This window comes from Necator americanus, chromosome V (genome assembly GCF_031761385.1).
Source record: "Necator americanus strain Aroian chromosome V, whole genome shotgun sequence".
Classification (NCBI taxonomy): Eukaryota; Metazoa; Nematoda; class Chromadorea; order Rhabditida; family Ancylostomatidae; genus Necator; species Necator americanus.
This window is the reverse complement of record NC_087375.1, coordinates 26923566-26951561: the sequence shown is the minus strand read 5'-3', so window position 1 is coordinate 26951561 and position 27996 is coordinate 26923566. Positions and strand designations below refer to the sequence as shown.

General features: G+C 40.9%; 1 protein-coding gene across 2 annotated transcripts; it reads left to right on the top strand.

Annotated features, from left to right (window-relative positions):
• Positions 1 to 2: 2 nt before the first annotated feature.
• On the top strand, positions 3 to 27754 carry RB195_015342 (uncharacterized protein; the record flags this gene model as incomplete). Of its 2 annotated transcripts, XM_064206010.1 has the most annotated exons (26): positions 3 to 62; positions 6830 to 7009; positions 9562 to 9641; positions 9700 to 9820; positions 11331 to 11474; positions 11538 to 11593; positions 11654 to 11785; positions 15375 to 15513; positions 15651 to 15780; positions 17869 to 17933; positions 18001 to 18119; positions 18201 to 18360; positions 19728 to 19829; positions 19980 to 20113; positions 20178 to 20301; positions 21439 to 21622; positions 21929 to 22054; positions 22163 to 22234; positions 22624 to 22772; positions 22832 to 22998; positions 23054 to 23132; positions 23201 to 23303; positions 23361 to 23491; positions 27007 to 27111; positions 27503 to 27621; positions 27673 to 27754. In XM_064206010.1, the coding sequence occupies 26 exons, from the start codon at positions 3 to 5 to the stop codon at positions 27752 to 27754; spliced, it is 3063 nt and encodes a 1020-aa protein (XP_064061891.1). The 2 variants fall into 2 exon arrangements, with proteins under 2 accessions (XP_064061891.1, XP_064061892.1); XM_064206011.1 differs by lacking the exon at positions 3 to 62 and having other exon boundaries at positions 6866 to 7009.
• Positions 27755 to 27996: the final 242 nt, after the last annotated feature.

The following is a 27996-nucleotide window of genomic DNA, read 5'->3' as shown; positions in this document are numbered from 1 at the left end:
AAATGACATTCCGTGCTTACCAAGCAGGTGAAGTGCCAAGTCCTCTCAGAAAGCAAATTTATGTAAGTTGCGCTATTCACAGGAAATTCTTCCAAGGAGATTTCAAACAAACACAGAAATATAGCTTTGAAAAGCTTCAATAGCAATAACAGTGTCCAGTATTCAGTGATCGTTTAAAAGAGTACAAGTTTCAGAATGAAAAGCACTTGAAGAATCATTGAATATTTCAATATTTTATTTATATATTATATTTTGTTTGTTTATTTGTATTTCTATTTCCACATAACGAGTCATAAACAAAATAAATAATCGTCTTCCAAGATGCTTCAAAATGCAGAAAGCCAAATTTCTCTTCTAGACCGTACGAGACCCACTTAGATATTGTTTTTTTTAGCATGAATTGTAACTGTACTAAGCTGTGCAGATGAGGAGTCAGGTAACCAGAGTGGACAGTAATGGAAGTATTTACGGATTTACGGGTTTTAAAATCTGAAATAATTCTGAAATACTGAGGCATAGCTTTTTTCATGTGATTCCGGACTGTGTACTTGTGTGCTAATTTCTGGAATTTTTAAATGTATGATCAGCGTCAAGAACACCCGGGATCTTCTCTCTTACACCATCGTACGCTCTGCTCTGCCCTATGATTCAGAAACTTAGACACTTTACAAACCGGAAGAAAATGCGCTGAGCGTCATTGAATATTCAGCAGAGAGAGTGACTTCGGTGTAGCGTGTATCACAGTCGTCTATAGGTAAGCTGTAGCCACACGACGATGTTTCGAAACCGTCGTAGTGCAAACCAACACTTTCATCGCTCCGGGGTAGATAAGTTGGTGGGGGCGGTCGTTAGGTATCCGCAACCGAACTAGTTCCTGCAGAAGAGGCTGTCGCTAGGCCAGAGCAGACTCATCTTAGGCTAGCTGTGATCACTAAACCACGCCCATCCACCACCAGCCATTCAGATCATTTGCCGTGTTAGTATTGCAGTAATTTAATAGAGGTGACTTCCAGGATGGTTAAAGGAACAAAAGGGCAACAACGTAACGTGGACAGTGGAGAAAAAAACGTAGAAAATGAAAGTGCTGAAAATGAAGCAAAAGCATAGGAAATTTGTACAAGAACAAAACAACATCAGAAAACATAAAGGAAGCTGAAAATTATAAAATGAAAGTTAGAGAGAGTAAAAACGAGAACCTGGTCGTTAGAGGACGTAGATTTGTGGTTGGAAAAACAATATGGAAGACATAGATATATTTGTATTTATTCAGAGTATTTAATGCGCGTAAGGTACTGCAATAGTTTGTAAATGCTTCGATTTTTTTGTTCTACATGAATAAAACACTATTATTTTCAATTTCTAGCATTTGTGTGCAATCGCTTGATGTATCTCTCTACGTAAGCGATCGATACTCCGTACAGAGGCAATACCAGAGATAGAGTGCCCCTGCGGAGCATGTTTCACTCCTCATTAGACGATGGGGACCGAAGACGGACGATGTGATGGGCGGGGCGTAAGGCAAACGCAGTGCAATGTTCTGCTGACCCTTCTGAGCGCAGTTAACGACTGCCACTGCCAGTCATTCCCCATAAGCATAGTTTGTCGTGCAGGCTGCGGGTACCTAACGATACGCATCCATAGGTTGGTACCAGACTTTTCTGGCAGGATAAAAACATTGGTCATCGGCTGGCCCCCGCAAGTCATTGTATAGGCCAAAATGCGTTCCAAAACTTTAACGACTACGAATTGCACTAAAACGCGTAGGCGCATCCTAATTGAATTGATACGCTGTTGACTTCCTCCTTTTTATCTTTTTTACGTTCAAGTATATGCTCCCATGTCAACAAATAGGGAAGAAAATGAAATTGTCATGGAGGCATCTGCATGTTCCACTTTGCAAGAACAACCACTTACGTTGGTGTAGCTTTTCTTAGTCAACAGTGCGAATATTCGACTTTTCTTTAATCCTTTATATCAAGGAGAACGAGATTATTAACAACTTTTTAGTATGGCTAACGATCCGGCGTAGTCCCCTCCTCATGAAAAATGCAAAGCGCTCTGTCAAACACCTCATCACAAGAAAAGTTGCTGTTCAACGAGAGAATGGACTAGGAACCGATTCAGAGAATTGAAAAACTGTTAAAATTACCTCAGCAGTCGTGAGGACGTGTTGCTAGCGGACCGCAGCGCGGCGGATTTGTTCTTCTGGTAATGAGTATGGTTTCACTCCCTTCTGCTCCGCATCTGATCTCATACGTAAAAAATCCGCAAAGATCCTTGTGCGAGACAGCTCGTTGGTCTTTCTTTCTGTTCATTTTTGGAGTTTAGCGCGCTTTCCAAATCACTTCGAACGTTCTCCGCGTAATAAGTTCGTACGGCAAAATCGAGACAGCCATATCAAGTGGATAACCGTTATGGAGTTCCCGAAAAACTCCAAGTGGAACCTAACAACTTCATGCCAAATAGATGCGATTTCCCTTAAATACAAAATGTGCGCGTAGTTCATAAGGCGTACAACACCGCTATTATCTCCCGTCCCAAAATCCGTCGCAAACCGCCGCAATTCTTGGAAGTGAGCAAAATAAAATTGAGTTTGAGCATATTATTCGAAATGATTTCGAATATACTTCAAGAATTTAGTTTTCATAAATGTGTGGCTTGAAGAAATCAACAGCACATTTGCTTTCGAATATGTTCAAAAATTGATTTTGGCCACTCCCAAGAATCCAGATTTTGGGGCAAAAGTTAGTAGGGGGTTGTACCCAGGTGTAGTTCACCTTATCACTTGTCAGAATGTACTTTACACATACCTAACAAAGGAGAAGGTAAACTACACCCGAGCTCATGTAATCCCTGTTCCTTTCGGATGAACGCACAGCGAAACTAGGAGTGAGGTTCAATTTAGTTTTCGTTTTATTTCTATTTATCAGTTTCGAGTCGATGATAGATTCGATTTCAAAACAGCTGTTTTTGTAGATTTGTGGGCGGTATCGCTACAATTCTAGCGTGATCTTCGAGACTGCACAGACACATTCCGCACATCCTCGATAAGGTTGTTAAAATTCTTTGTTGTTAGGATAAAACAAAAAACTTCTTAGCGTTCAGAACTGTAGCTGTCATGTTTTGACAATGAACAACGATATAAATCTAGGATAGAATGTATTCAGTCAAGTGACCGCGACGCAGCGCACTTTTCTTCGCTATCCTCTCCATTCTTCTTTTTATTTGACACATGTCCCTATTTTTTCCCTTTCAAGCTTGCATCGTACTTTGACAGTTATATACATTCGCTTGCGTGGAATGAGGGCTGCTAGTTTTTGCTCCAAAATCAAGTCAGCGCATTTGTGAAGGGAAGCACGACAGAATCTCGAGAAGCCGTGAATCATTTTCATCAACCATATATCTGTTATTTATTTGGCTATTCGCCCTGTACACTCAGAAAAAATAAGTGTTTACAGAAAAAAATAAATGGTGACCTAAAATTGAATCAAGCGAGAAAAGACTGAAAAATTGCTGCAGCCATGTGAAACATTTTTGGTAAACATATCTTATGTAGAAACAGAACTACACAGGATCAAAGGTTTAGAAAAAATTCTGAGATATTAGCAACTAGTTTGTCGATTTGCTCTCTGTCGTCTTTTGGTTAACGTTACATCCTCCCGCCTCACTAACTGTTATACAAAGCTTGCTGTTCTGCAACGCCAATGTTCCAGAACCATTCCTTCTCACTGAAAAATCCGAGAAATGATCACCTTTTAACAATCTTGCTTCTAACATTTCCCTCTGTCAAAGGGTGCAGCTGAATTGTCTTATGCCCTTACTCTCTTACTCCTATGTTACTTAAAGGCATCACTCCACGAATCTGATAGTACGGATTGCAGGTGGAGTATTCGTATACGGGTTGGAAGACTATGGAGGTGGGGGGTGATTCCGTCCATTTCTTCTTAATTGCCATAAAAAACGACCCGGAAGACACGGCTTCAGGCGTTCTGGCGCACTATTTCCTACAGGAAGTTCGATTGGAGCGCGCCAACTTTTACGGCGCCGCATCTTTCGGGCTTTTTTTACCGCAATTAGGAAGAAATGGACGTAATCACTCCACAATCTACTATCCCGTATACGAATACTCCACCTGAAGTCCGTACCACCTCAGATTCGTGGGGTGATGTCTTTAACATGAACATTCCACTCTTTGAAGATGTTCAAATGCAACATAACGTAAAATAACAGCATAACAGATTTCTTTTCTTAAATAAACAAGAAATGTTGGCTGAATTTTTAGGTTTCGATCTTTTATTCTATTGATTATTGTCCTTTTCTGTGCAACTACGAATTTTCGGTATTTACCTGAAGAAGATCTCCAACAGATAACTTAGTTTCTGCAAGAATTTCAGCCCTCTTCAGAAGCAGTTGATGCAATTTCTGCTTTCTGGCAAGACGGTGTTCAATTTCGCTGAAAAAAGGAGTTCGACGCTGTTATTTTGTGGATTCGAGTAACTAGGAAGCTTGAAATTGGTTCGTCGTCGAGAGCGGCGAATTGGGAAATTGGCAATCTTCCCCGCCGCTTCCGCGCATTCAATCATCTCTCATCCTGAACTTTCCCACTTAGCTTGGAATATCCAAGCGCAGCCAATTTAAGCACTTGTTCATTTTCTCTGACACAATTTGCAAAATATTCAGTTATGTTTGTGAAAAACATTCGGCGAAACTCCTTGGTTTTCTTTTTAAAATCTTTTGACCTGAATTCCTTTTTTTTCTGGATAGGTTTGCTTTTCACGGATCACACAGCTCTTTGGTTAGTGTTCAGCGAACAAAACTAACTTTCTCTAACTCTTCTATTTTTCCTACAAAAATGAACGTTCCCTACGTCAGATAGGAAATGAATAGTTATCAAACGATCTCTTTCTCACAAATTTCCTGCAAGTTCACTTTTCAATGTTAAAACAATCAAAATATCAGTTTACTTGTCGTGTTCAATGTTCAATTTAATATTTTTTCTATCACTCAATGCAGGCACACCTCACCTATCAAATGCAGAAACACCGATTTTTCATGAATCCTCAAGTTATAGCTTGGCGTAGCACGACCACCACCTCAACCATCCCAAGTAATGATTCGTTTTCTCTCGCCGTTCAGGGTTAGTCGACCTAAAACGTTTGACTGTTCTCAGAAGCCATTGGTTTTAAAATAATCCCTTCTCTCTTCTTTTTTTCCACTTCTCTATCAATTATTTTTCTTGTTTAATTTATAGTAACCAGGAAGGGTCAGCGAGGTTTTGATGATTTCCGGGGAGATCGATTGTGTCAGAAAGAACTCTATAGAAAGTAATCTCAGGTGAGGCACAGCCTTTAAGCAGATACATCGAAAAGTGGTTCAAGTGTGTTCAGCTTAAAGTAAGTCCTATAGGATAATTACTACTACAGAATAAAATTACTCTGCCCACAGGCTCATCGCACATCGCAAAGTGAAAGAGTTGCCATCAACTGAAAAGTGAACTTTTGCTATTGGAGTTCATTGAGTTCTCCCATTGAAAAAAAAGAAGTAAAATTTCTTGACAAGTGAGCAACTTGTTCTTCACCGCTCGATATGTTCGGCAATTTTTCCAGATTTTTCTTTTTTGACTCCCTTAAGTTTTCGTCTTGATCTTTAGTCGCATGGCGTGAACAACAATCAGATCAGGAATCATCGCCGTAATCATCTCATCCGGGGAATTTGGTTGGTCATCCTAGTAATCCCACGATACATCACACATTTGCGATCCTCCTAAACCGTTCTTCCACAGCTTCTTTCTGCCTGACCATATTCCGTTCCTTTGCTGTTGAGGAAAAGACAATTAAAAGTGACGACGACAAAAGACAATTAATTTTGCTGACGTCCAGTTCGGTCACAATTTGTTTAATTCCAGTTGAGACCTAAAAGAAGTAGTTCTTTATTTCGTCGCTATTTTTCCAGCAATTCCAAACCAAGCTGGAAGGCGATTTTCGCGCCAATTCCTAAACATTTCGGTAGCTTCTCTTACCATATCATTCGCATGATTCCTTACCCGAGTTTCTAAAAAGTCATATTTGATTTATTTTACACTTTAAGATACATGACAACTACATCATGTTATTTTGTCGGTCAAAAAATATTTGCATGCATTCAAGAACAAGAACCGCTCAGTGGAACCTGAGAAACTTGTATGTGATTAACTTCGCTCACTTCCTAGAAATTCAAAAAAAATAATATCGTATAGAAAACGGCCCGGAAAATACGACTTCGAGCGTTCCGGCGCACTGTTTTTACAAGGAGTTCGATTGGAGCGCGCTAGCCTGTGCGGTGCCGCATCTTCCGGGCAGTTTTTTCCGTACCACTTCAGATTTGTGGGGTGATGCCTTTAACGTAAAAGCGTACTTAGCCGCTCCTCTACACCTCGTTCGTGGTTAATATTCAGCCAGTGGATAATCGTTCAGTTGCGCTGTGCGTGCAATAGTCGTTTCTGAAGAACAAGGTCATTTTATAGAGTACTTAATCATTATGCAATGAAAAGGGTGGTAAAAGCTTGAAATTGTTTTTCTACTCAGCAGTAAAGGTTAGCTTAAAAATTGTTCTCTTTGTTTTCCATTATAACTACGTACGAACTCTGAAGATTATTCATCAAATCGTTCAAGGGCACTCAGTTCGGTTCAACTTTTTCAACACTCAGCTCGAGTAGATGACTTGAGTAGGATTAGCTGCTGCATGGTGTTCCTCTCCTCAATCGTTGTCTTTTTTTCTGTATCTTTTCCTACCGCCATCGCATCACATTTTTCCAACAGTCATTATTTGCAAATATGAAGCTTACTTGCAGAACGAGAACGCGACACCAAACCGCCAACGATGTGAGATGTGGATTACTTCTTTCCTTCTTGTGCTATTAATTTCATTCGAAGCTTTGCCAATTGATCTGGCATCGTCGAGGAAGAATCCTCTGCAACTTCCGTCAAAAGAGACCACCAAACAGAGAGTGAATATTGGACTTGTCTATCAGGTGAGCTTACAGATCCACTACTCAGATGCATGCGTCCGAAACAACAGGTGAGCGTAAACCATATGACCTTCAATTGCAATTTACGTTTTTGTATAAAAACTAAAACTTTGGCGAAATTCTAGTAAGCTCTGCTGTTTCTTGTTTCTGTTTTCTGTTTTAACTCACAGCTATGAATGTTTTCAAATTAATTAATTAATTAATTAAAGGCATTAACCCACGAATCTGAGGTGGTACGGATTTCAGGTGGAGTATTCGTATACGGCATAGTAGATCATGGAGAGGGGGGAGTGGGGTGATTCCGTCCATTTCTTCCTAACCGCCGTAAAAAACGCCCCGGACGATACGGCTTCGAGCGATCCGGCGCGCTATTTTCTACAACGAGTTCGATTGGAGCGCGCCAGCCTTGTGCACGCACAGCATCTTCTGGGCCGTTTTTACGGCAATTAGGAAGAAATGAAATCATCCCCTCTTCATATGTGCCGTATACGAGTACTCCACATGAAATCCGTACCACCTCAGATTCATGGGGTGATGCCTTAACTGACAAACTTAGGTACGTTTAATACTTGTGGGAATTGAATAAACTCTATATATACGTTTATATACGTACGTTTGCATACGTTTATAAGAGAAAATGGAACTCTGAAGTGCGACACAGGAGCTCACAGACCCACAAAGTGATGTGGTAGTCGCCCACTGACAGAACCATTCAACTTTTCTGATTAGCTCTCGCTGTACTCAATACAGTTTTCGTTTTTCTCTTTTTTAACATCTATTTTGATTTAACATGCGAAAACAACAAGTGGAGGAGAAAATACACTGGAACACATCATTTGATTCTATATTCATTTATTTACTTATTTATTTATTTATATTTGCTACATGTCATTATATTATTTATTTATATTTACTACTATTGTATTATTTATCCATAATTATTTTTTCATTTATATTATTTATATTGTAATATTTATTATATTATTTATTTATATTTACTACTATTGTATTATTTACACATAATTATTTTTTGTATAGATTTATATCCTTCAGAATGATATTTAATACGATCAAAGACTGGTCGAAGTGCGATCTCCGAGACTTTGCTGACAAAATCGGGATAAAGTTTTGAGAGGTACCTTTTCGTAAAGAGAAGATCTTTGTGAGTAAATTAGCGTATGCTGCGAGAAAATCCATCGAAAATTCGCACAATAACAGTATTGAGGATTCCTGGATCTAGCTCCTAGATTTAGCGAAATTATTACAGCAACTTTTCAGAAATTCTTTCGAGAATTTCTATTTGTTTAAGATAAAATATAATAATGCGTAGTTTTTAGTACAACTGGAATTCTAGGCGGTTGCTGTGCGTTCCGACGTATGAAGAAAAACTTTTCCTCTTCAGTTTGATCTGGGATGTCATGGTTTCTGTACGAGATGAAGTGATTCTGCTGGGTTTTTTGAGTAAAAAATCCTTCGCATTTTTTGTAACTATCGTGAAATTATGGTAAATCTCTGACTTTGTCAAGTGGGGTTATTTACCCTCTCAACAAACCAAAATATCCGATTTGTACCGTTGTTGCAATGTTTCACACAGTGCTATCGTTAAAGACATTACTTTACGAATCTGAGGGAAGGTGGAACAGATTTCAGGTGAGTATTCGTATACGGTATGGGAGACTATGGAGATGGGGGTGATTCCGTCCATTTCTTCCTAATTGCAGTAAAAAAGGGTCCGGAAAATATGGCTCCAGGCGTTTTGGCGCACTATTTTCCAAAGGAAGTTCGACTGGAGCGCGCCAGCCTTGTGCGACGCCGCATCTTCCGGGCCGTTTTTCACGGCAATTAGGAAGAAATGGACGGAATCATCCCCCTCCATAATCTCCCATCCCGTATACGAGTACTCCGCCTGAAATCTGCACCATCTCAGATTCGTGGGGTGATGCCTTTAAGCTGCTGCTAACAAAATATCCTTATATGCCATTAATTATTATCATATCATCGTTATTGTTATTTACTACCTACGCTACTGATATCCTACACTTTCTTTATTTTTGAAAAATGAAACAAACAATTTTTTTAAATCTTAAAAATACTCCTTTTTATTTTCTAAAATTCTTCCTTTTCTTTCATACTTTCGATACCGCTCATTTGAAAATTATCTTTTCTACGAAAAATACTTACGCATCAGAGAAAAAGCATTATTTATTCAATGAACCAATATTACGATCTGCAGATCTTTTATATGCCACGCAACCTCTGCCCGTATTTCCGCTTAGGTAAACAAATACGGATAAGAACATTGATAAATAAGTAAATGATCCACATCCGGTCACAATATCACTGTTATTTGATTGCAAATTTAAATCTAAGACAATGCAAATAAATAAATAAATAAATAAATAAATCTCCTAAGACATCCAGAAAGGGCTCATGAGTTTACTTCACCTAATTTTTCGTTAACCTTCACTTTATTCTTCTTTCTTTTCTTTTTAATCAATAACGAAGTGTTGAAGAGGGAGAAACTAGCAAATATTAATTCCGAAAAACTATTTCAGCACTATGCGAATCGATCTAAAGCCTACGACAAAGCCTTTAAGGAGGTGATCCGTAAAATCAATGATGGAACTTCAATATCGTGGGAATCTAATTTGTTTCTTTTCGTGTTTTGTTAATCCACTTGAGAACACATTCAGTTCGTTGCGACGTCTTGCATCAAAGTACACATTTGGAGCAGTGGATTGCATATTGCCGACGGGCATGTTCCTTGTCAGCGATGTACTCAACTGCATTTGTGGAACGCTGGTTAAAAACAAGGTAATATTGGATGATATGACCGTGTGCCTTTCCTATGATCATCTAAAAAAAGTCAAGATGCATCCACGTTTTTAGGAAGGTAAAGGATAAAGTAGACGGCGTTCATGCATCCCCACGGGGATGAGGTTACACGTTGGGCTTAAATTCAGAACTGTGTGAGGTTCGTGAATGCGTGTGCGGCTTTAAACGATTTGCGGGGCTACCCGACGCATCAAGCCAGTGTTATTATCCTCCCACAAAGTCTAGTACATTCTAGTCGTCTAGTTCCAAATTATCGATCCCAGAGGGACTTTATCAAGAAAGTGGAAATGTAAGCGAAATTAAAGAGGGAAAGGACTAATTATTAAATTCAAGGCAATCGCAAGGATTTTTAGAGAGAACGAAGACCATGAAAAACCGACAGGCAGAGAAATTTAGATAAGGTCAAGGAGGTTAGGACAAAAGGATAAAGAATTTGGTGTTGATCATCCCTTTTGGCGGTGCCTATGCGTTCAACTTTAATTCAAAATAGTTAAAGGTTCATACACGGGCACGCGGCACATACACAATGAATTACGGAGACCAGCACCTGGATGCACGTCTTGGTTGCCGCGGTGCGGATCCGAACTCAGTCATTAAGTCGCGGTCTCTTATCACTAACGTATATACCCCTAACAGCAATGTTTTCTAGAAATAACATTAGCTAAGAATGAAAGGTGAGCTGCAGTCTATTCAGAGAAGCAGTTTGTGAAATATTCAGAAAATTCTTCGATTGAATCAATCCGTAAATGTAAAGTGCTATTGAAGTTCATATGGACTGTAAGTAGACGCAATCAATAATAATGTTTCAGGCGCAGCCTCTCCTTCTCTGCGAATACTGGGAATGTTCTGGGAAGTCAAAAGTGGGAAAAACTAGCTTATAAGTGAAAAAAAAAGAAAAAAAAGCCCCAGATCATCAACCCCTATGTTGCGGTGTCACAGATGTGAAAAATAAGTCGTTACAGCTTCACAGATGCGACATTTCTTCGACGTCCCATAAGCTTCAAAACAAAAAAAAAATTGTAGAACAGAGGTCTCGATGAACTGTGAGTGCAGTACATAAGAGTCCATCAACGCTGAGGTTTTGCTTTCGACATCTTTATATCAACTACAGTAAAAATTTGTGGAACAGAAGAAAATTACAGGCGAGAGTATAATTTATTTTGTTCCTCTTTTAATAAATAAATAAATGAAAAGATAAAAAAGAGAGCAAGACAGTGCCTATTTCGCATATCCCCTTGTGATAGATAGATAAATGTAGACTGCATGAGAAAAATAATTACAAATGGACGAGTACTAAGCGCACGTATTCACTGGTGGAATTATCCCATGTAACGGTAACGATAACCTTCATTGATTACAGATTCTAGGCCTTAAGAAAAAAGAGAATTACCGAAATTACTAAAATTAGTAGTAAATTAGTAGTGAACATGATACTGTTTTAATGTTGTTTTCAGTCAATCCCTTCACCCAACCGTTTTGATCTCTTCAGGTAGCGTTGATCATCTTCGTGACGGCATCGGAAACCTATGATACAACGACGGCTGCGGAGCAGTATTTTCTAACGCTAGCTGGATATACAGGAATTCCGGTAATCGCATGGAATGCTGATAACTCTGGTTTTACTTTTGGAAAGGTATAAAACATGCAAATTTTACCTGAAATTATTTCAACGTCCAAAAATTTGTATGTTTTCAAGGATTTGACGCCATATAGAATAATTCAAATGGCTCCACCTATAGAACATCAAATAAGGTAAACATAGAAGCAGCGTTCATTCTTTGTTGTTTTGTTGAAAAAAGTCCAACATTACAGAGCGATGATCGCTCTCCTCCAGAGGTACAGTTGGTCAAAATTCGGAGTCGTTTGCTCAGAAATGGCGGGCTCCTCGGAATTCATCAAGAGCGTTCTTCACGAAATCGCTGATGCTAGTAACAAATCTGCGAAGTGAGTTCAAATTTAAAGCCAAGTGGGGTATTCGTATACGACATAATAGATTATGGAGAGGAGAGTGATTCCGTCCATTTCTTCCTAATTGACGTAAAAAACGGCCCAGAAGATGCGGCGCGTGCACAAGGCTGGCGCGCTCCAATCGAACTCGTTGTAGAAAATAGCGTGCTGGAATGCTCGAAGCCGTATCTTCCGGGCCGTTTTTTACGGCAATCAGGAAGGAATGGACGGAATCACCCTTCTCTCTATAATCTACGATCCCGTATACGAATACTCCAGCTGTACTACTTCAGATTCAAGGGGTGATGCCTTTAAAAGGAAGAGGATATTGAACTATGACATAAAGCGCCAATTTGTCCATCAGCAATGAATGTACATAGAATACGCCCAGCAAAAGCTAATATCAGAGATCTAAGCAGTAAAGTCCGCTCCAATAGGAAAAAATTTTGGCCGCAAAGCCACAGACAAGCTGTTTAAATACTGGTTTATAGAATCCAAAAAAAAAAAACAAAAAGATAGTGCAGAATTGAAGCACATGAACATATAAAGGATGGAAATATTTAAAATCTTTCAAATAACAATCCGATAGCTTCTGTATGTTTCTTTGATGGCTGATTTCAGAACGAAGAAGGAAAAATTCTACCCAGCTACGTGAGATATTTTTCAAGACAATTATTTACACCGTAGTAATAATTAAACCTCCCGGATGTCTCACTGTCGCAGTTCATCATTTCATCGTGCTCCAGTATGCTCGAGTTCAGAATCGCTGAAGAAATGTTGCAGCGTACTTCTTCATTAACCATCAACTACTTAATGTAATATTCCTCTTAAAAAATCAATAACAATAAACATAGAGATGTACTTTAAAGTATCTTCACTATATTCTCCTGGAAATATATCGATGTCATCAATTTTGTATTACGATATCGTTAAGAGACGAGCCACTGGAAAAAGTGCTCAACATATCAGAAATAACTGCAAAATAACTTTTCTTGTTTTCCATGCAAATCACGAGTTTCCGAGTCGAAGCAGGTTACAAGAATTTAAAAGAAGCATCACTTTATACTCTGAAGAAAAAATGAAGTGGGATTTTCGTTTAACTCTTTTTCATTGTATTTCTTTTTTCCCGTCCCTTACGTATTTATACCCGAATTTGTTAGTATTCACCGTTGCTTGACTTGCTTCCGTTGATAAATGCTGCAGCGGTTTTAGTTCAGGATCAATGGGCGCTCCTAACGGTGACAGAATCGTGAAGAATATTTTTCGTGGAAATTAGTTTTGTATTAGGCAACAATTTGATCAAGTCAATAGTGCTAAAACTAAATTACCTCAACGATTCTCGCACCTCAAAGTCACTTCAAAGTATTTAAGATATGAATGATGTTTGGGAAAAGTTTCTCACGCGTTTATATCAAGATGCACTCGTGCAATTTTACATTTACCTGCACGATCACATGTTAAAAATGCCATTTATTCAAAAATTCTGTATTAACGACGGTACAAAGAAAACGTCAGCTCGATAAACATCAGCACCAAACAATGATCAGGGCATTCGGGATTATTTATAACTATTTACCTTCTATTGAATAGATGAAAAAAGAAATTGGAATCGAGAAATTGACAGCGATAAAAACTTCAGAGAACTCTGAAATATAGTAATAAACAGAAAATTCGGAAGATTACCAAGATTTCGAGCTTGTAGCAAAGTTTAAAGGCATCGCACCACGAATCTAGGGTGGTAGGGGTTTCAGGTGGGTTACGCCTATGCGAAATCGTAGATTGTGTGGAAGAGAGTAATTCCGTCCGTTTTTCCCATATCAGTGGAAACGGATGACCACGGAATGTTGTTTCTTATGACGGCTTATGTTGCAATGCGCAACGTTTGCGCTCTGCCCAGCCCCGCCTAGCCTGTGATTCGTCGAAAACCCATCCGGAGGAGTTGCAGGCGGGAGGCTGCGCAAGGGTGGCGCGCTGCAATTGAGGACGTCGTAGGAAACAGCGTTCCGGGGTTCTTCTTTTCCACTGATACAGGGAGAAAAGGACAGAATCACTGCCCACCTCACTCCATAATCTACGATCCCGTATACGAACACTCCACCTGAAATCCGTACCACCTCAGATTCGTGCGATGATGTCTTTAAAGGCAGCGTATCACAAGGTTGACAATGTTGCGGACTATGAGAGAAAAAAGAGTTTAGTGTTTAGATTACGGATATGAGCGTGGAATTGCTCACCTCCCTCTAATCGTCTTAGAGAACGGGCTGGGAACGGAGTTTTTTCCTACGCGTCACGTTAGGACGCGTCGCAGCCACGAGCGAGCGGTCGAGAATTGGTGAAGTCTCTTCGGCAGCATATTCGTGTAAATCAATCGATTGGTTGGTGAGGGAGCCGGCGCGAGTACAACGGTGGTACGTCCTAACGTACTTTCTAGGAAACGAATCGGTTTCCACCCCGTTTTTTAGGACGATTAGGGAAGATTGAGTGGGACCACGTTCATTCTCGTAGTCTATGTCTTGAACTTTATATTTGCCCACAGAGACCCAATATCGTCTTTTCTTAAAAGAATCCCGATAGAAATATTTTAAAGAGAGATTACAACAGGAAATTGCTAACTTGGAACCTGAAGCTTAAAAGAAGGAACCTGATCAAGAATATGTTTACCTTGGAAAGATCATGTTTAAAGGGAGCGCATCAGAAAACAAACGATTTTGACTTCTCCGTGGGCAAATATAGGGTTCGCGATGTAGATTACGAGCATGAGTGTAGACCCGGCTCCCTAATTGACCTGTAGAACGGGGTGGAAACCGCTTCATTCCCTACAAAGTGCCCTGCATCTCATCAGCGGTCGAAAATCAGTTTATTCAAGTAAAACCAACGAATAGTCTGCCAGCTGAAGGAGCCTAACGCACCTCGTAGCAAATAAAGCGGTTACCACGCCGTTTTTCAGGACAATTGACGGACATGGGAAATTGAGCGTCGCCACGCGCTCATATTCGTAATCTACACCATAAATACTTTATTTGCCCACGGAGACCCCAACATAATCAGTTTCGATGGCACGCATCCTTTAAGAACATTCTAAGAACAAGTACTTATGGCTAAATCTGGAGTACGAGTCCATATAAATTGTGTACCACACAAATATTCATTGATCATGTTTGTTCCTTTACGTCCCATCCCTAAGTAGTGGAGGAAGGTTTTATTGATTCAGTGAATCAATGTTGAAGGAAGAGTCATCGTAATCTCACAAGGAGTTATCAAAGACAATTCCTTTGATGCAGAGCTCACACTGTTTTTGGACAGCCACTCTTCCGCTAACAACCGTATTCCCACCAGAATCAGATGGTTACGACTACGATGAGGTCCACACAAATCGAAACCGACTCCTTTAGATGAGGAATTTCACGGAAAATGTGAGAAAAATTGATAAAAGTATATCAGACACAGTAAATCATCGTCATGTCTTCTGAGGAAACATTAGGAGACATTGCTACGGTACAGCGTATTATGGGAAAAATGAGGAATTCAAATTTCTGTAAGGATTTAATTCTTTCGGAAATGGATGTTATTGGAATTCTTTGTTCAGATTCGAAATCATGTTCCACAGTCAATTGGATACCTCAAATTTAACAGATGTCGACACGCAGCTTGTCGAATTGAAAAAGAGCCAAGCGAAAATAATTCTTCTTTACGCCACAACTGCTGAGGCCAGAACTATTTTTGAGGTAAAAAAAGTCCTCTGTTTCTTTTTGTTCGAACCAAACTCCCATCTTACAGTAAGGAATCGAATTGTTCCTAATAGTACATGATGAAAAAAACATTCCCAATAACTTTCTAATATATATTTTTGAAATTTTTTTAGAGGGCATCGCCGTTAGGATTAACCTCAGAGAAGTATCTGTGGATTGGGACACAATCCGTTCGCGGCACTCAAACAGCGGTGACTCATGGTCATGCGCAGCCGGGAATGTTATCCGTAAATTTTCACACAGGTATTCCACTTTGTTTGTAATTAGAAACTTGTCAACAAATTTCCTACCAATTTATTATTGTTATTATTTTATTTATTTTTGTTGTGCATTTAGAAGAAAAATACCATGAAACGATAAAAATAAGTAAAAATACAGGATTTGCATCATGCAATGCAATGCACACAAACAATGTTCCAGAGATTTTTTCTGCATGTTTTTTTTTGGCAAGAGAAAGACCAAAACACCTTTCAAAGTTGTCAAATTTACTAATGATGAAAAAATTTGTTTTAAAAAGTTAATTTTAAGTTGTGCAGCTCAGCGTTTCCACATAAATCAATTTCACATCAGATCATGAGAAGTTAGAACCTTTCCCACATGAACAACTACTTCAATTGCTTTAATCATTAATTATCTAGTTACCTTAATTACACCGTAGAGCCTATTCTTCTTGATAGAAGTTAGCTCATCATCGGAACGGAATTACAACGGGATTCTTCTCAGTAAAATCAGCAAGAGTATCAAGAGTATAAAGTATTGAAGGTACGTTCAATTTGACGTCGGAATTTCAGTCCATTATTCTCATTCTCAAATCAGTTCAAACAAATTTCACTTAGAATTTCTTAGAAACATCCAGACTTCGAAGACGCTCTTTCGATTTCGTTGAGTTTTTCACGATAATTATGATTCAACATATGGTTTGGTCAAAACGACATGAAGCATGTCGCAGTTGCACGAGCGGCTGCGCGCTCAAAGCGGCGCGGTGGAGCGTAGCGGTTGGGATCGTGTAGGGATCCTCGCTGCCGCCACACATCTCTGTAATTCGCCATTGTTTCACATTCGCAATTCCAACCGCTGGCTCCACCGCACCGCTTCTAGCGCAGCCGCCTAACCAACTGTCCGTGCTTCATGTCGTTTCGACCCCTCTAGAAGAATTTCACGGGAAAAATTGTGGACGTGGAGCACATTTTTGTTGAACTCGTCGTAACTTTGTGTGTGTTAATTACATCTTCAAAATGTACAATAAAAAGTGAAGCTGCTCGCAAAAAATAGGGGAAGAATGGATGCTACTTTGAAGTTCTATGTTGAAGCCCCCCAAACATTTTTTACTCACGGCACACCAACGTACAATCGGTCCCAGCTAAAACGCTTTTATTGATCATAGATCAAGTGTGTACTATTCGCGAAGATCATTCCTTTAGCTGTTCGTCTCACATAACGTTTTCTTCTAAAAGGAAAGAAGACAACTACCACACCCGAGTCATCTTCACTTACGTGGCCATGGTGGTTTCAATTTCCTTTTTGCGTCAAAAAAAAGCGTTTAAAAAATACTTTGTAGAAATCCTTTTCCTTTATCAAATTAAGTCAATAAGAGTGAAGGTAAATGTAAGTGGTACGGATCTCCAAAAAAACACTGGAAGGAATATATAATCGAGAATTGGTAGAGCGCACTTTTACCACAAAAATTTTCCAGAACATTTTAGACATGCAGAGGCTCCTAAACCTTGAATTATTACTGAGATCTATAGGGTACGATAGATTTCCTTGGACATTCTTAAGCGAATTTCTTGACGAAATCATTACGTTCATAAATAATTCATGAGAACGAATATTCACTTGATAGTATCGTTGAACAAGGGCGGATGTGGTGTAGCGATTAGTGGTTCCGCTTCCTGCACGGTCGATCGAAGGTTCGAATCCGCTCTAGTGCTCACCAAGCCTTTCATACCTTCGGGGTCGATTAATTGGTACCAGAGTTGTCCGGGAGAATAAAAACACTGACTTGACCCATCGGCCACTGCAAGTCATTGTATAGGCCAGTTACACGTTCGTAAACCTAAAACGATTCTGGATTGAAGTGAACGTGGGGGCGCATCCCAAGCGGATTGATTAACGCCAAAAACTTTATCGACCTTACTTTACCCTTAAATGCTACAAGTGTTTGACACCAAAAAGCTTGAAATTTGTGAAATAAAAACTTGAAGGTACTTCAAGAAAGTTGTTTCGTTCATTGAATTAAACAAATTTGCTAGAATCCGAAAATCTGAAATTGAACGTCTCACCGTTCGATCCATCAAGAAGAGAATGGATCATGAACAGACTTTATTCCAGTATCCAACGCGATGTTCGCACCACGTGACGACGTCCTTCCACTTATTATCCAGCTAGCACCTAAGGTCAGTCCTCTTTCAGAAAAAAAAGTGCCTGAGCATCTTTTTGAACTGATTTCCGTCTCATTTTCAGTTGTTTGGTGCCGCTCTACTTTTATTACCAGCAAATGAGACAATGTCACTGCAATCAACCGCCTCCTGCAGTGAAGAGGATGGGCCTCCAAGTTGGGATGACGGCGGGAAGATCTATGAGTGCGAACTTGATCGTATCCATGCGTCGCTTAACCTTTTCATATAAGGTTGCCAGAAACATGACCGAATGAATCATTTAAGGTTGATGAAACAAGCATTCGTAAAAGGTAATCCATTCCACGTTGATGACGGTCACGACTCCTTCTTCTACACCTTCGACAAATTCGGAAAGTTGAAGAACTCGATGCTTCGGATCTCAAATCTGAGAAAGAATCCGAAAGGAGGACTTTATTGGGACAAGGTGAGGGCAAATTTTAAAACGAGGACTTCATTTCTGCTTAGCCCGTTCAAACGCCTAAAAGAAAAGACTAGAAACTAACAGCTAACTAAATTCCATCAATGTATATCGCATATTTAACTTAACTTCATCCAATTTAAAGTGATGAGAGAGAAGTGGCCAGATCCCGCTGAATGCGTGGAAAACCAGGAGTTGAAGGGAAAATGTTGCAGAGAAAAACAGACTGAAGATTAAGCTCCAGAATTCACAGAGTAAAGAATCCCTTTTTTCAAAGCTTCCTTTGGATAAGTTTAAAAGACGACTTTGGACAACTTCATGATTATTAAAGGTAGCATATCATGGAATTGACGTAGTTAGGAAACTACAGCGGAAGTTTGGTGTTCCGGTTGCAAATCACAGAACCCAGCGTGGCTCCGCTCATCTCTCCCTAATCATCCTTTAAAAAAATCGGCGTGGGAACCACTTTAGTTGCTTCGAGGAACGTTAGAATGTCCCTCTATGTATACGTTCTGGTCCCCTCAGCAACCATTTCACAACCGTTTCACTTGAACAGAGTGACGAGGAGACCTCATCGATCCTCGACCCCCACCCCACGCATGGATACGGCGCGTGCACAACGGCGGTTGACGTGCTTTGATTTTGTAGGAAGTGAACATTTTTTACGACCACTAAGGGAAGATGAGAGGAGCTACGCTGGTTTCTGTAATATACCACCCAAACTCTGCTCTGTTCCCGGTTTTTCCACACCACGACAATTTCATGGTGCCTTTAACTTCCACAAATTAGCAACCAAAATCGAATTCGGGCTTCTTTAATGACCCAAATTCCAGGGCGAATATTCGAACATGCTCAACTGGATATCCAGAACACATATTCGAGCGCATCTGTGTACAACAAAAAGGGTCTTGTGCCTGTGTCTGTGGTTTGAGCAGCAGAAGAGTATACGTGCGCAGCAAATGCGCAGAATTAGTTGAACTATCAAAATTCGGAACCTACGAATGAAGGGTTAGATCCGACTAGAACTTATATACTTCTTCGTACGCATTCATTTTACTCGAGTATCCTCTAAAATTCGCTCGGGTGTGAGTCAATATGTAAGTGGTTTAACTGTGACTGCACGACCAATCAATGGATCGAAACAACCAGCCTTTCATCCCCCTGAGGTCGATTAATTGGTACTAGACTTCCATGGGAGAACAGAAGCAACGACCTTATACACCAGCTGACCCAGCAATTCATTGTAAAGATGCAGGCGCGTTCATAAACCTCAGTCGATTCTGCTGTGAAGTATGGCGCGAAGGCGCATTCCCATAAGAATCAATCGAATCCATGCATTTTATCTTCAATCCACCTAATCCTGTCAAATTCAGGTTGGAATGTTTACCAACAACGAGCTGCGCATGGCTGATGTTGAATGGCCAGGTGACAAAGCGAACCCACCACAAGGAACTGCTGATAAGTTTCACGTTAAGGTATGAAGTTCAAAGCGTTACCTGAGATCTGAGATTTCTGAGAGAAAAACTTATGGATCAAAAGTACTCAGTATATCGTAGGAGCCTTTCTATGAACTGCTCTTCTTTCAACGCAAAATCAGCACGATCCAAACTTGCGGATCTTTCCAGGTTGTCACCTTACACGAACCACCGTTCATTATCGTTTCCGACGTCGACCCGGACACCGGTAGGTGTCCTGGAAATCAAGGGAGTATCTGTGATTGGAGTGATGAGGAGATCGACACCCCTGGAGGAGGAAAGCAGTAGGTTCCATATGTTGATTTATTTTACGCAGTAGTACATAGATTTGCGAAAAACGAATTTCAGAAACCGCACATTATGGAAATGCTGCTCGGGTTACTGCGTTGATCTACTGAATAAGCTAGCGAACGACATCGGCTTCACCTATACTCTATACAAAGTACGAGACGAAAAATGGGGTTTAAAAACGGTAAGAAAGAATAATTGGTATTTAAGGGCAAATATTCGCTTTAAAAAACTCAGTTTTTGGTAAATCTTGCACCGCAAATGTATGGCTCAGGAACCAGTTGGTTTCTTGGATATCCGACACTAGAAGTACATATTGTGGATAATAGCCTACTTCTAGTCAATTTCGAAAGGTTACAAGATTTTGTAGCAAATTCCACACAATCCTCTCCAGATAACCTTACCTATCTTTAAGAAATACTTCTGTCTTCTTTCGAAGGTCCTCCCTCTCCAATGCTTACTCCAATGTGTTGAAACAAATACAGATGGGTTAAAATAAATACTAAGTATAATATATGTGTTAAAAATAATAATGATTGTGTGAGACTGTGTGTGTGTTATGTGTTATGTGTTTTGTGTTATGTGTTAGTCAGGACATGAGTTAATTAGGCTAATCAGGGTATGAAGAAATAGCTTTCATCAGAACAGAATTAGAGCTGTACTCGGAAGTTCTCATGAAGAGCTCCGTAATTCCTATAAAAAAAAAGACGCGTGACAAATGCTTAAAGGCAGCATACCACGAATCTGGGGTGGTACGGTTTCAGGTGGAGTATCCGTATACGGGGTCGTAGATTATGGAGACCGGGGTGGTTCCGCTCATCTCTCTTGCTGTTTTATACGATGTCTTATTGCTATTGCTGCGCGCCACTCCTGCCTGCGTAGCGTCCTAGTGTCTATCGGGGCAGTCTCAATTGATTTTCGACGAATCGCAGGGCGGAGGCGGCGCAAGAGGTGGGGCGTTGCAATGCAGGGAGAGATGAGCAGAACTACCCTCGCCTCCATAATCTACGACCCCGTATGCGGATACTCCACCTGAAATCCGCACCACCTCACATTCGTGGGATGCTGCCTTTAAGCCGCTCACACACTTAGCCCAAACGCCAAAGAAAATAAGTAGGTTTTATGACCGAACACCACGTCCTAGCACTCTAGTATAGTAGTTGAAGAGCAAATCTCTGCAAAAAGTAATCAGTGTTACGTGATAGCCACCAATTGGTTCATGGCGAGAGTAAGTTGTAAAAAGTCATAAGTTCACAATTATTTCGCAGATTATTGCATCCACAAAAATCCTAGGTTTCAAAAACTCAGCTCGTAATTTCAGGAAACTGGCTGGAACGGACTTATCGCCGATCTCATAAATAACAAGGCGGACATGTGCGTAACTTCATTGAAATTGAACTCTGAACGAGCTCGAGACATCGATTTCTCATTGCCGTTCCTCGAGACCGGTATCGCAATCATTGTGAAAATCCGAAGTGGAGTGCTCTCGCCGACAGCATTCCTTGGTAGCTTATTTCAATAGTTCAATTTATGGTTTTATGAATGTATAGTTGACGCCGAATGGGTTCAACGCGGGGGCCGCAACGCGTCCACCGCTGCGCACTCGCCTTCTCTGTCTGACACTCATTCCATCCTCTCTCTGCTCTGCTTCGATAAAACGCGCAGCGCGTTCAGCGTGCACATGGTGAACAAATTCGGCGCTGAACTATACGTCAAAATAAAAAAGAGAAAAAAATGAAAGAAAGGAGATAAATGACAAATATACTCCTAATTAGCATCAGATTGTTGCGTCGTAATCACTTAATTTGCAGAGCCATTCGAATATTCGACATGGGTTGTTATACTTCTGGTTTCCATTCAAGGAGCTGCTTTTGCCATCTTCATTTTCGAATGGGTCAGCCCGTACTCGTTCAATATGAGCCGATATCCACCCCCAGGTAGCGTTTACGTTTAGCGTTGATCTCCACCCGGCATAACTTATACATAGGTCTGATTTAGCACAGTGTTTCCGTATACAGAAAAATCAAGATAAATTATCATTTCAGACCACAAATTTTCGCTTTGTCGCTCGTATTGGCTAGTATGGGCTACATTATTCAGCGCCAGCGTATCTACAGGTTCGTGAATGCAGTTCGAAACATACATACATTCACCGCCGATCGCGCTGTGCCGCTCTGCCGCATTATATTCCCTGGCAAAGGTGGGTTGGTACCCTGCATCTGTGCAACTTTCGAACGGTAGGACAACAATGCAGGGGTAGTGGCGTTCATACCAAAGAAAAAAACCAACATTGTTACAACCGAAAAGCTGTCGAAAAAATAAACAAAAGGAGAAGAGTTACGAGGACTCTGTCGCTTTTGTCCCTCGATCGATTACCATGGCATCGATTGATGGGTGTAGAGAGAGATAGGACACGAATCTTCACCTCAGGTTAGACCGGAACAACACACTCGGCGGCGAATGTACAAACCATATATAAAAATAATGACAAGGAAGTAACATCCAGACGTTCCGAAATCGACTGTTTCCCGGTGCATGGCTCTCGTCTGGGCCGCGTTTGGACTTACCTTCCTAGCGGTCTACACCGCAAATCTTGCAGCTTTCATGATCACAAGAGTCCAGTTCTACGACCTCAGCGGAATTCACGATCCTCTGGTATTTGTTGCGCTTACCTGCTCCTGACTTCCTAAAATTGAAACTCTCTGTACTTATAGTTAGCGTATCCGGCTGACCATAAACCGCCCTTTCGATTTGGAACCGTCGACGGAGGTAACACGCATGAGACTATGAAAAGAAATTGGAAGAAGATGCTCACCTACGTCCAAAAGAACCGCTTCTTTCGCGATAACATCTCAGCTGGCGTAGAAGCGGTCCGAAATGAGTGAGAAATATTAAAATTACAAATATTTCAGAATTAACGAAGCCTCGAATTTCAGCGAATTAGATGCATTCATCTACGATGCGGTTGTCCTCGACTACTGGGCGGGAAAGGATGCTAACTGTGAGCTGATGATGGTGAATAGATAAATCTCCCAAGAGATTCTTCGGTTTCCTTTGGTTCTCTTCGATTAACTACACTTCAGGTTGGAAAATGGGCGAGTATGACCGGATATGGCATTGGATTCCCGAAAAATTCACCATATACAGCGCTAGTTAATCAGCACATGTTGCAGTATCAACAAAAAGGCAACGTTCAGCGTACTTCTTATGTTCAAAGGCTTCTCGATTAATACGAACTTCCAGGTGATCTCGAACGTCTCGCTAACTTTTGGCTGACAGGTGCTTGCTCTCCGGAGAGCCACGGTCAGACGCAGTCCGCTCCTTTAGGAGTGGAAAACTTCCTTTCTGCTTTCTTCCTTCTTGGAGGAGGCATTGTAAGTTTAGAGACTACATTAACGATAAATTTTTCTAAAAAGAGCTAGAGTGGCCCTGCAACGTAAAGAAACGTAGAAAAATTTTCATAAGCATCATAGCGAGAAACTATTGTCGAGTCAAAACGGCATAAAGTTCAAAGCGCTTTAAACAGAGGAGCTAGCGGTCAGATGGAGGTGAGACCATCGCGAACTGCAGCGGTGAGTGATACTAGCATAAGTCCTCTCGCGATCCTAACTGCTACGCTCCCGCTTCGGGTCCAGCCGCTTACACAACTGCACCAAGCTTCATGCTGTTTACGTTATTTTCTATGCCATTACATCAACCTGCCAACTTGATCTCACTCTTACTTTAGGATAAAACCATTCGTAAAAGGACACAAAAATGACTTTCTCATATATATATCATGTATATTAGCTAGAACAAACTGGAATTCTAATCTTAGGATCGGAAAGTCAAATAAACGATATTGGTTGAATACAACATTACGAATGCCGATGTTGTGTTGTCCATCACGTTAGCCTGAACGTTTACGTATAGACAAAACAAAAAGCAAAATTTCAAATGACTTGATAAGAAAAGATAGAATAATCAGTGGATGGACCGCATATACAAATCTGGTTGTTACCTGCTCGTGGTGGCTCTGCTTTCACTAGATGCAATTATGCATCTGTGTATATGCCTTGGGATCGTTAGAGCTATATTACATGCACTGTTACATATCCCAAACGTTGCAAAAAGGTGCTGTCGTCCAGCACATTCTCCCCTAGGTCAGATGTTTGTAGAGAATCTGAATCTCTGGCTACAAGCATCCTTTTCGTAACAATTAACTGCCGAACGTTGTCAAGCGAATTCCAACAAGCCCTTGCTTCCACCTAGAGATCGCTGAAGACAATCACAACGACGTTTTTTATAATGAACTCAATACGGTGATAACTAAGGTATCCGGCCACCAGGCGGTCACCGTCGGAATTGATGCGAACGCAAAGAAGGGTTTCGAACAACAGTCCGATGTGCTTGAAAATGGTATTATCCCGTGAAGCAAACGTCGGGCAATGGTAATCGTCTAGCAGATCTTTGTGAACAGACGAATCTTATCATTGCATCCACGTTTAAGAGGAATCATCGACGCCATTATTTAACGTGGCAAGGGATCTCCTTCAACGTCAGGGCAGCACCAGCGGAAAAGGACAACTCAAACAACACTTCGACTACGTCATGACACGGAATACTCGCTTGTCGGATATCTGAAAATCTAAAGCTGTGTGGGACATCGCATTCAATTCCGATCGCCTCTGTTCTTTTTAGCTTGAAGCTTTTTAGCTTAGGGATCCAGAAAAGAATTGTAGAAAGACTACCTCAACCGAAGATCGACATGGCAGGTCTGAAGAACGAGGAATGTAGAAAGAAATCCCGCGAGAAGGTTGCCTCTTCAGTTGAAACGTGGATGGAGGAACTAATGGGCTCGTGAGTAAAGGAGCTTGATAGGGAGGGAGGGCAGTAACTCGAAGAAAACCTATGCTCTACTAAGACAATACAGCGGCAAAATGAAGAGATATTCGCTTCTCGTAAACACTGCCAATGAAGTCGTCGTCGGAGACGCAACCCACCCACCTGGAAGGAACATTTCAACACCTCGCTAACCGACAATCACCATCAGTCCCTAAACTCGAGAATGTCCAAAGACCAAGGTACAACGCTTTCAGCGAGAAATCGCAGACTGTGTTGGAAGTTCTGATGCACATCCAAAAAATGAAGGATGGGAAATCTGGCGGAAACGATGGAATTAGCGCAGAAATGCAGAGATCTCTTCCTCTTTCTGGGATTCATGAGATGACGAAGATCATCCGTTCAGTATGGATTGAGGTAATGATATAGGATTTGTGGAGACATGCTGTCATAATTCCCCTCCACAAGAAGTTACCCGTCACGGAACCCAAGAATCACCGAAAAATGTCACTGCTGCGTGAAATGTCCAAGGTTTTAGAGTGCATCATCCTGGATCGCGAAGAAACCACCAGTGATGAACAAGCTGCCCTTCGTCCTCGTCGATCTACTAGTGACCAGCTGTTCACTGTCAGGAGAGTTATCGGAACGTGGCTGCTGGAAGCCTATGGAGTTAGCCTTTGTAGACTTCGAAGTAGCTTTCAACTCTCCTCACCGAGGTGGTCTTTTCACCGCGCTTCGCGCCGATTGTTTTCTATTAATTCATTCACCTAGTAGAAGACATGAACAGAGCAGCAACTGCTGCTGTTCGAACATCAGCCAGATTTATTTCATCGTTCAAAGTGGAATTTGGAGTAGGAAAAGAGGCTGTCGCGGGACCTTTCTTGTTCAACTTTGCCGTGGATGTCATGCGAAGAACAGTGGAACTGTGGTTCTTGCACCATTTGGATGTCCTTCACTCTACCTCGAGCACGCCGACAATGTAGTGATATTCTCTTCAAACAGCGCGAAGCTGCAACATGTTGATGACATTGTATCAAAATTAGCTGCAACCAGTTCACGACCCTGCGCTGATAAATGTAAGCAGATGTTTGTCACCGCGAGAGCACGAAACAGGGTGAACGGACAACCAGTTGAACTTGTAGACGAGTTCTGTTACTTGGGTTGCATGGCGAAAAACGACGGCAGCTACGAGGGAGAGCAAAAGCAGCGAAAGTGAAAAAAAAAAACAAAAGACACAGAAAAAACAAAAAAAAAAGACAAAAGTTAAGCAAAAGTGTGCAAAAGTCAATTCGGCATACATTGACCGAATGATTGTGGTCGACCCCCATCGCTAACGAAGTCAAGCTGCGAGTTTACCTATCCGCAATTCCCCCCATTATGTCGTACGAATCAGAGACTTGGGCAGCGCTTTCGACGGTAATGGAGAACCTTGACTACATGGAGAGAAAGTTGTTTAGACGAGTGTTAGGCTACTGTTGCTGGATGGAGCGCCAACGAAAAGATTTACTCAGAAGTGGATATGGGTTACCGGCTGACGTTGCTAAGAAAACATAAACATTTTGCTCCGCTCTGTAAAGTAGTCGCAAATAACCGTCTTCGCTTTTTTGGTCACATTATAAGGAGACCATCGGATCGTCTTGTTCAAGTTGCCTTGAGAATGCTCCCTGACCGAAACTGGAGGCCACTTATATGTAAAAGAAAGTTCTGAACGGAGATGGGGAAGCAAGATCTGAGGACATTTGGCGTTGAGAGGCAATTCAGGCGAGACGTAAAATTGCCCCGTTTATGAAACAGCGACAGAAGGAAAGATTCTGTGCTAGCTCAAGCTGAAGAACGAACAGGATGGACTCAAATATGTTCAAGGACGACTCACCTAGGCCAAGATGCGGATAAGCCGCGTTAGGCTATAACATCCGCCCACCGTTTAAGTCAAGTCAAACAGAGTATTACTTGGTGTGTTGCTAAACTAATATTTTTTATAATGTAACAAGAATCCAAACATATTCCTAGCAAACGAAGTATAGTATAAGTGTATGTAACTATAATTGGTCTAAGATATAAGATTCAGATATTTTCTATTATTGTGCTCGGTTGCGAATTCTTCTTCGTGCGGCACTTACGTAAACCGCTTCAAAGGCTGGATCCGAAAGGTTGGTGCGGAATAATTAGTATGGTAAGTTGTTCATTTAAAACCTCCTTACATGTGATCCAATTACACTTAAGAGGTTGTTATTGAAGTGACACGGTAAGATCTTCGCTGGACCCTGCAGGCCATCTGCAGCTTTCGAGCAGCGAAACTCTTATGCAGTTAGACCACAATTTAGACTACCACCATACATTATGAACCGACTGTATGCACTTGTTAATCGTAGCTTCACAACAAAATCTTTTCGATCTCCAAAACGTCTTAAGATTCAGCCTCATCAAAATAAGTCGGAAGTATTTGGACTTTGTTACAGTACATACCGGAATTTCTCTGTAGCGTTATACAACGGACCAGCGCAACAACAATCACAAAATGAGTCTATTACCAAAAAAAGGTTACAAACAAATAACTTCTTAAGGCAATGGGTAAATCGTTAACGCTTCCTGAAGCAGTGGATCGTGTCCAGGAATGGCGAAGCAGAGCACAGTCGTTGGCAAGTTCCCAACAGTCCCCCGTTCTCAAACGTGGATATAGCGGGTAAGAAAAGAATGAGACATTTTCCGCTAAACAAATAAACCCACAATTAAGGCTACCAAAACAGCCGCGGCCTTCTTGCAGACCGGATTACAAATCGAAGGGAAGGTTTCTCGAAGTCGAAACCAATCTTTAGTCACAACCGTACTCATGACTTCAAAATTAGAGTAGTTTAGTACAATGTTATTTACTGCACTTGCCACTAGCACTCACAAACGATGGAACGTCATATTTCGCTGCTTCTGAGTGTCACAAGAGTTGTATAAATTTATAAAGTGGAAGAAAGCAATTATAAAAAACCACCGCTCCAAGGAATATCATAATACAATGAAATATAGTGTTGAGATCAAAATCTTTCCCTACACTCTAGACCGTTCA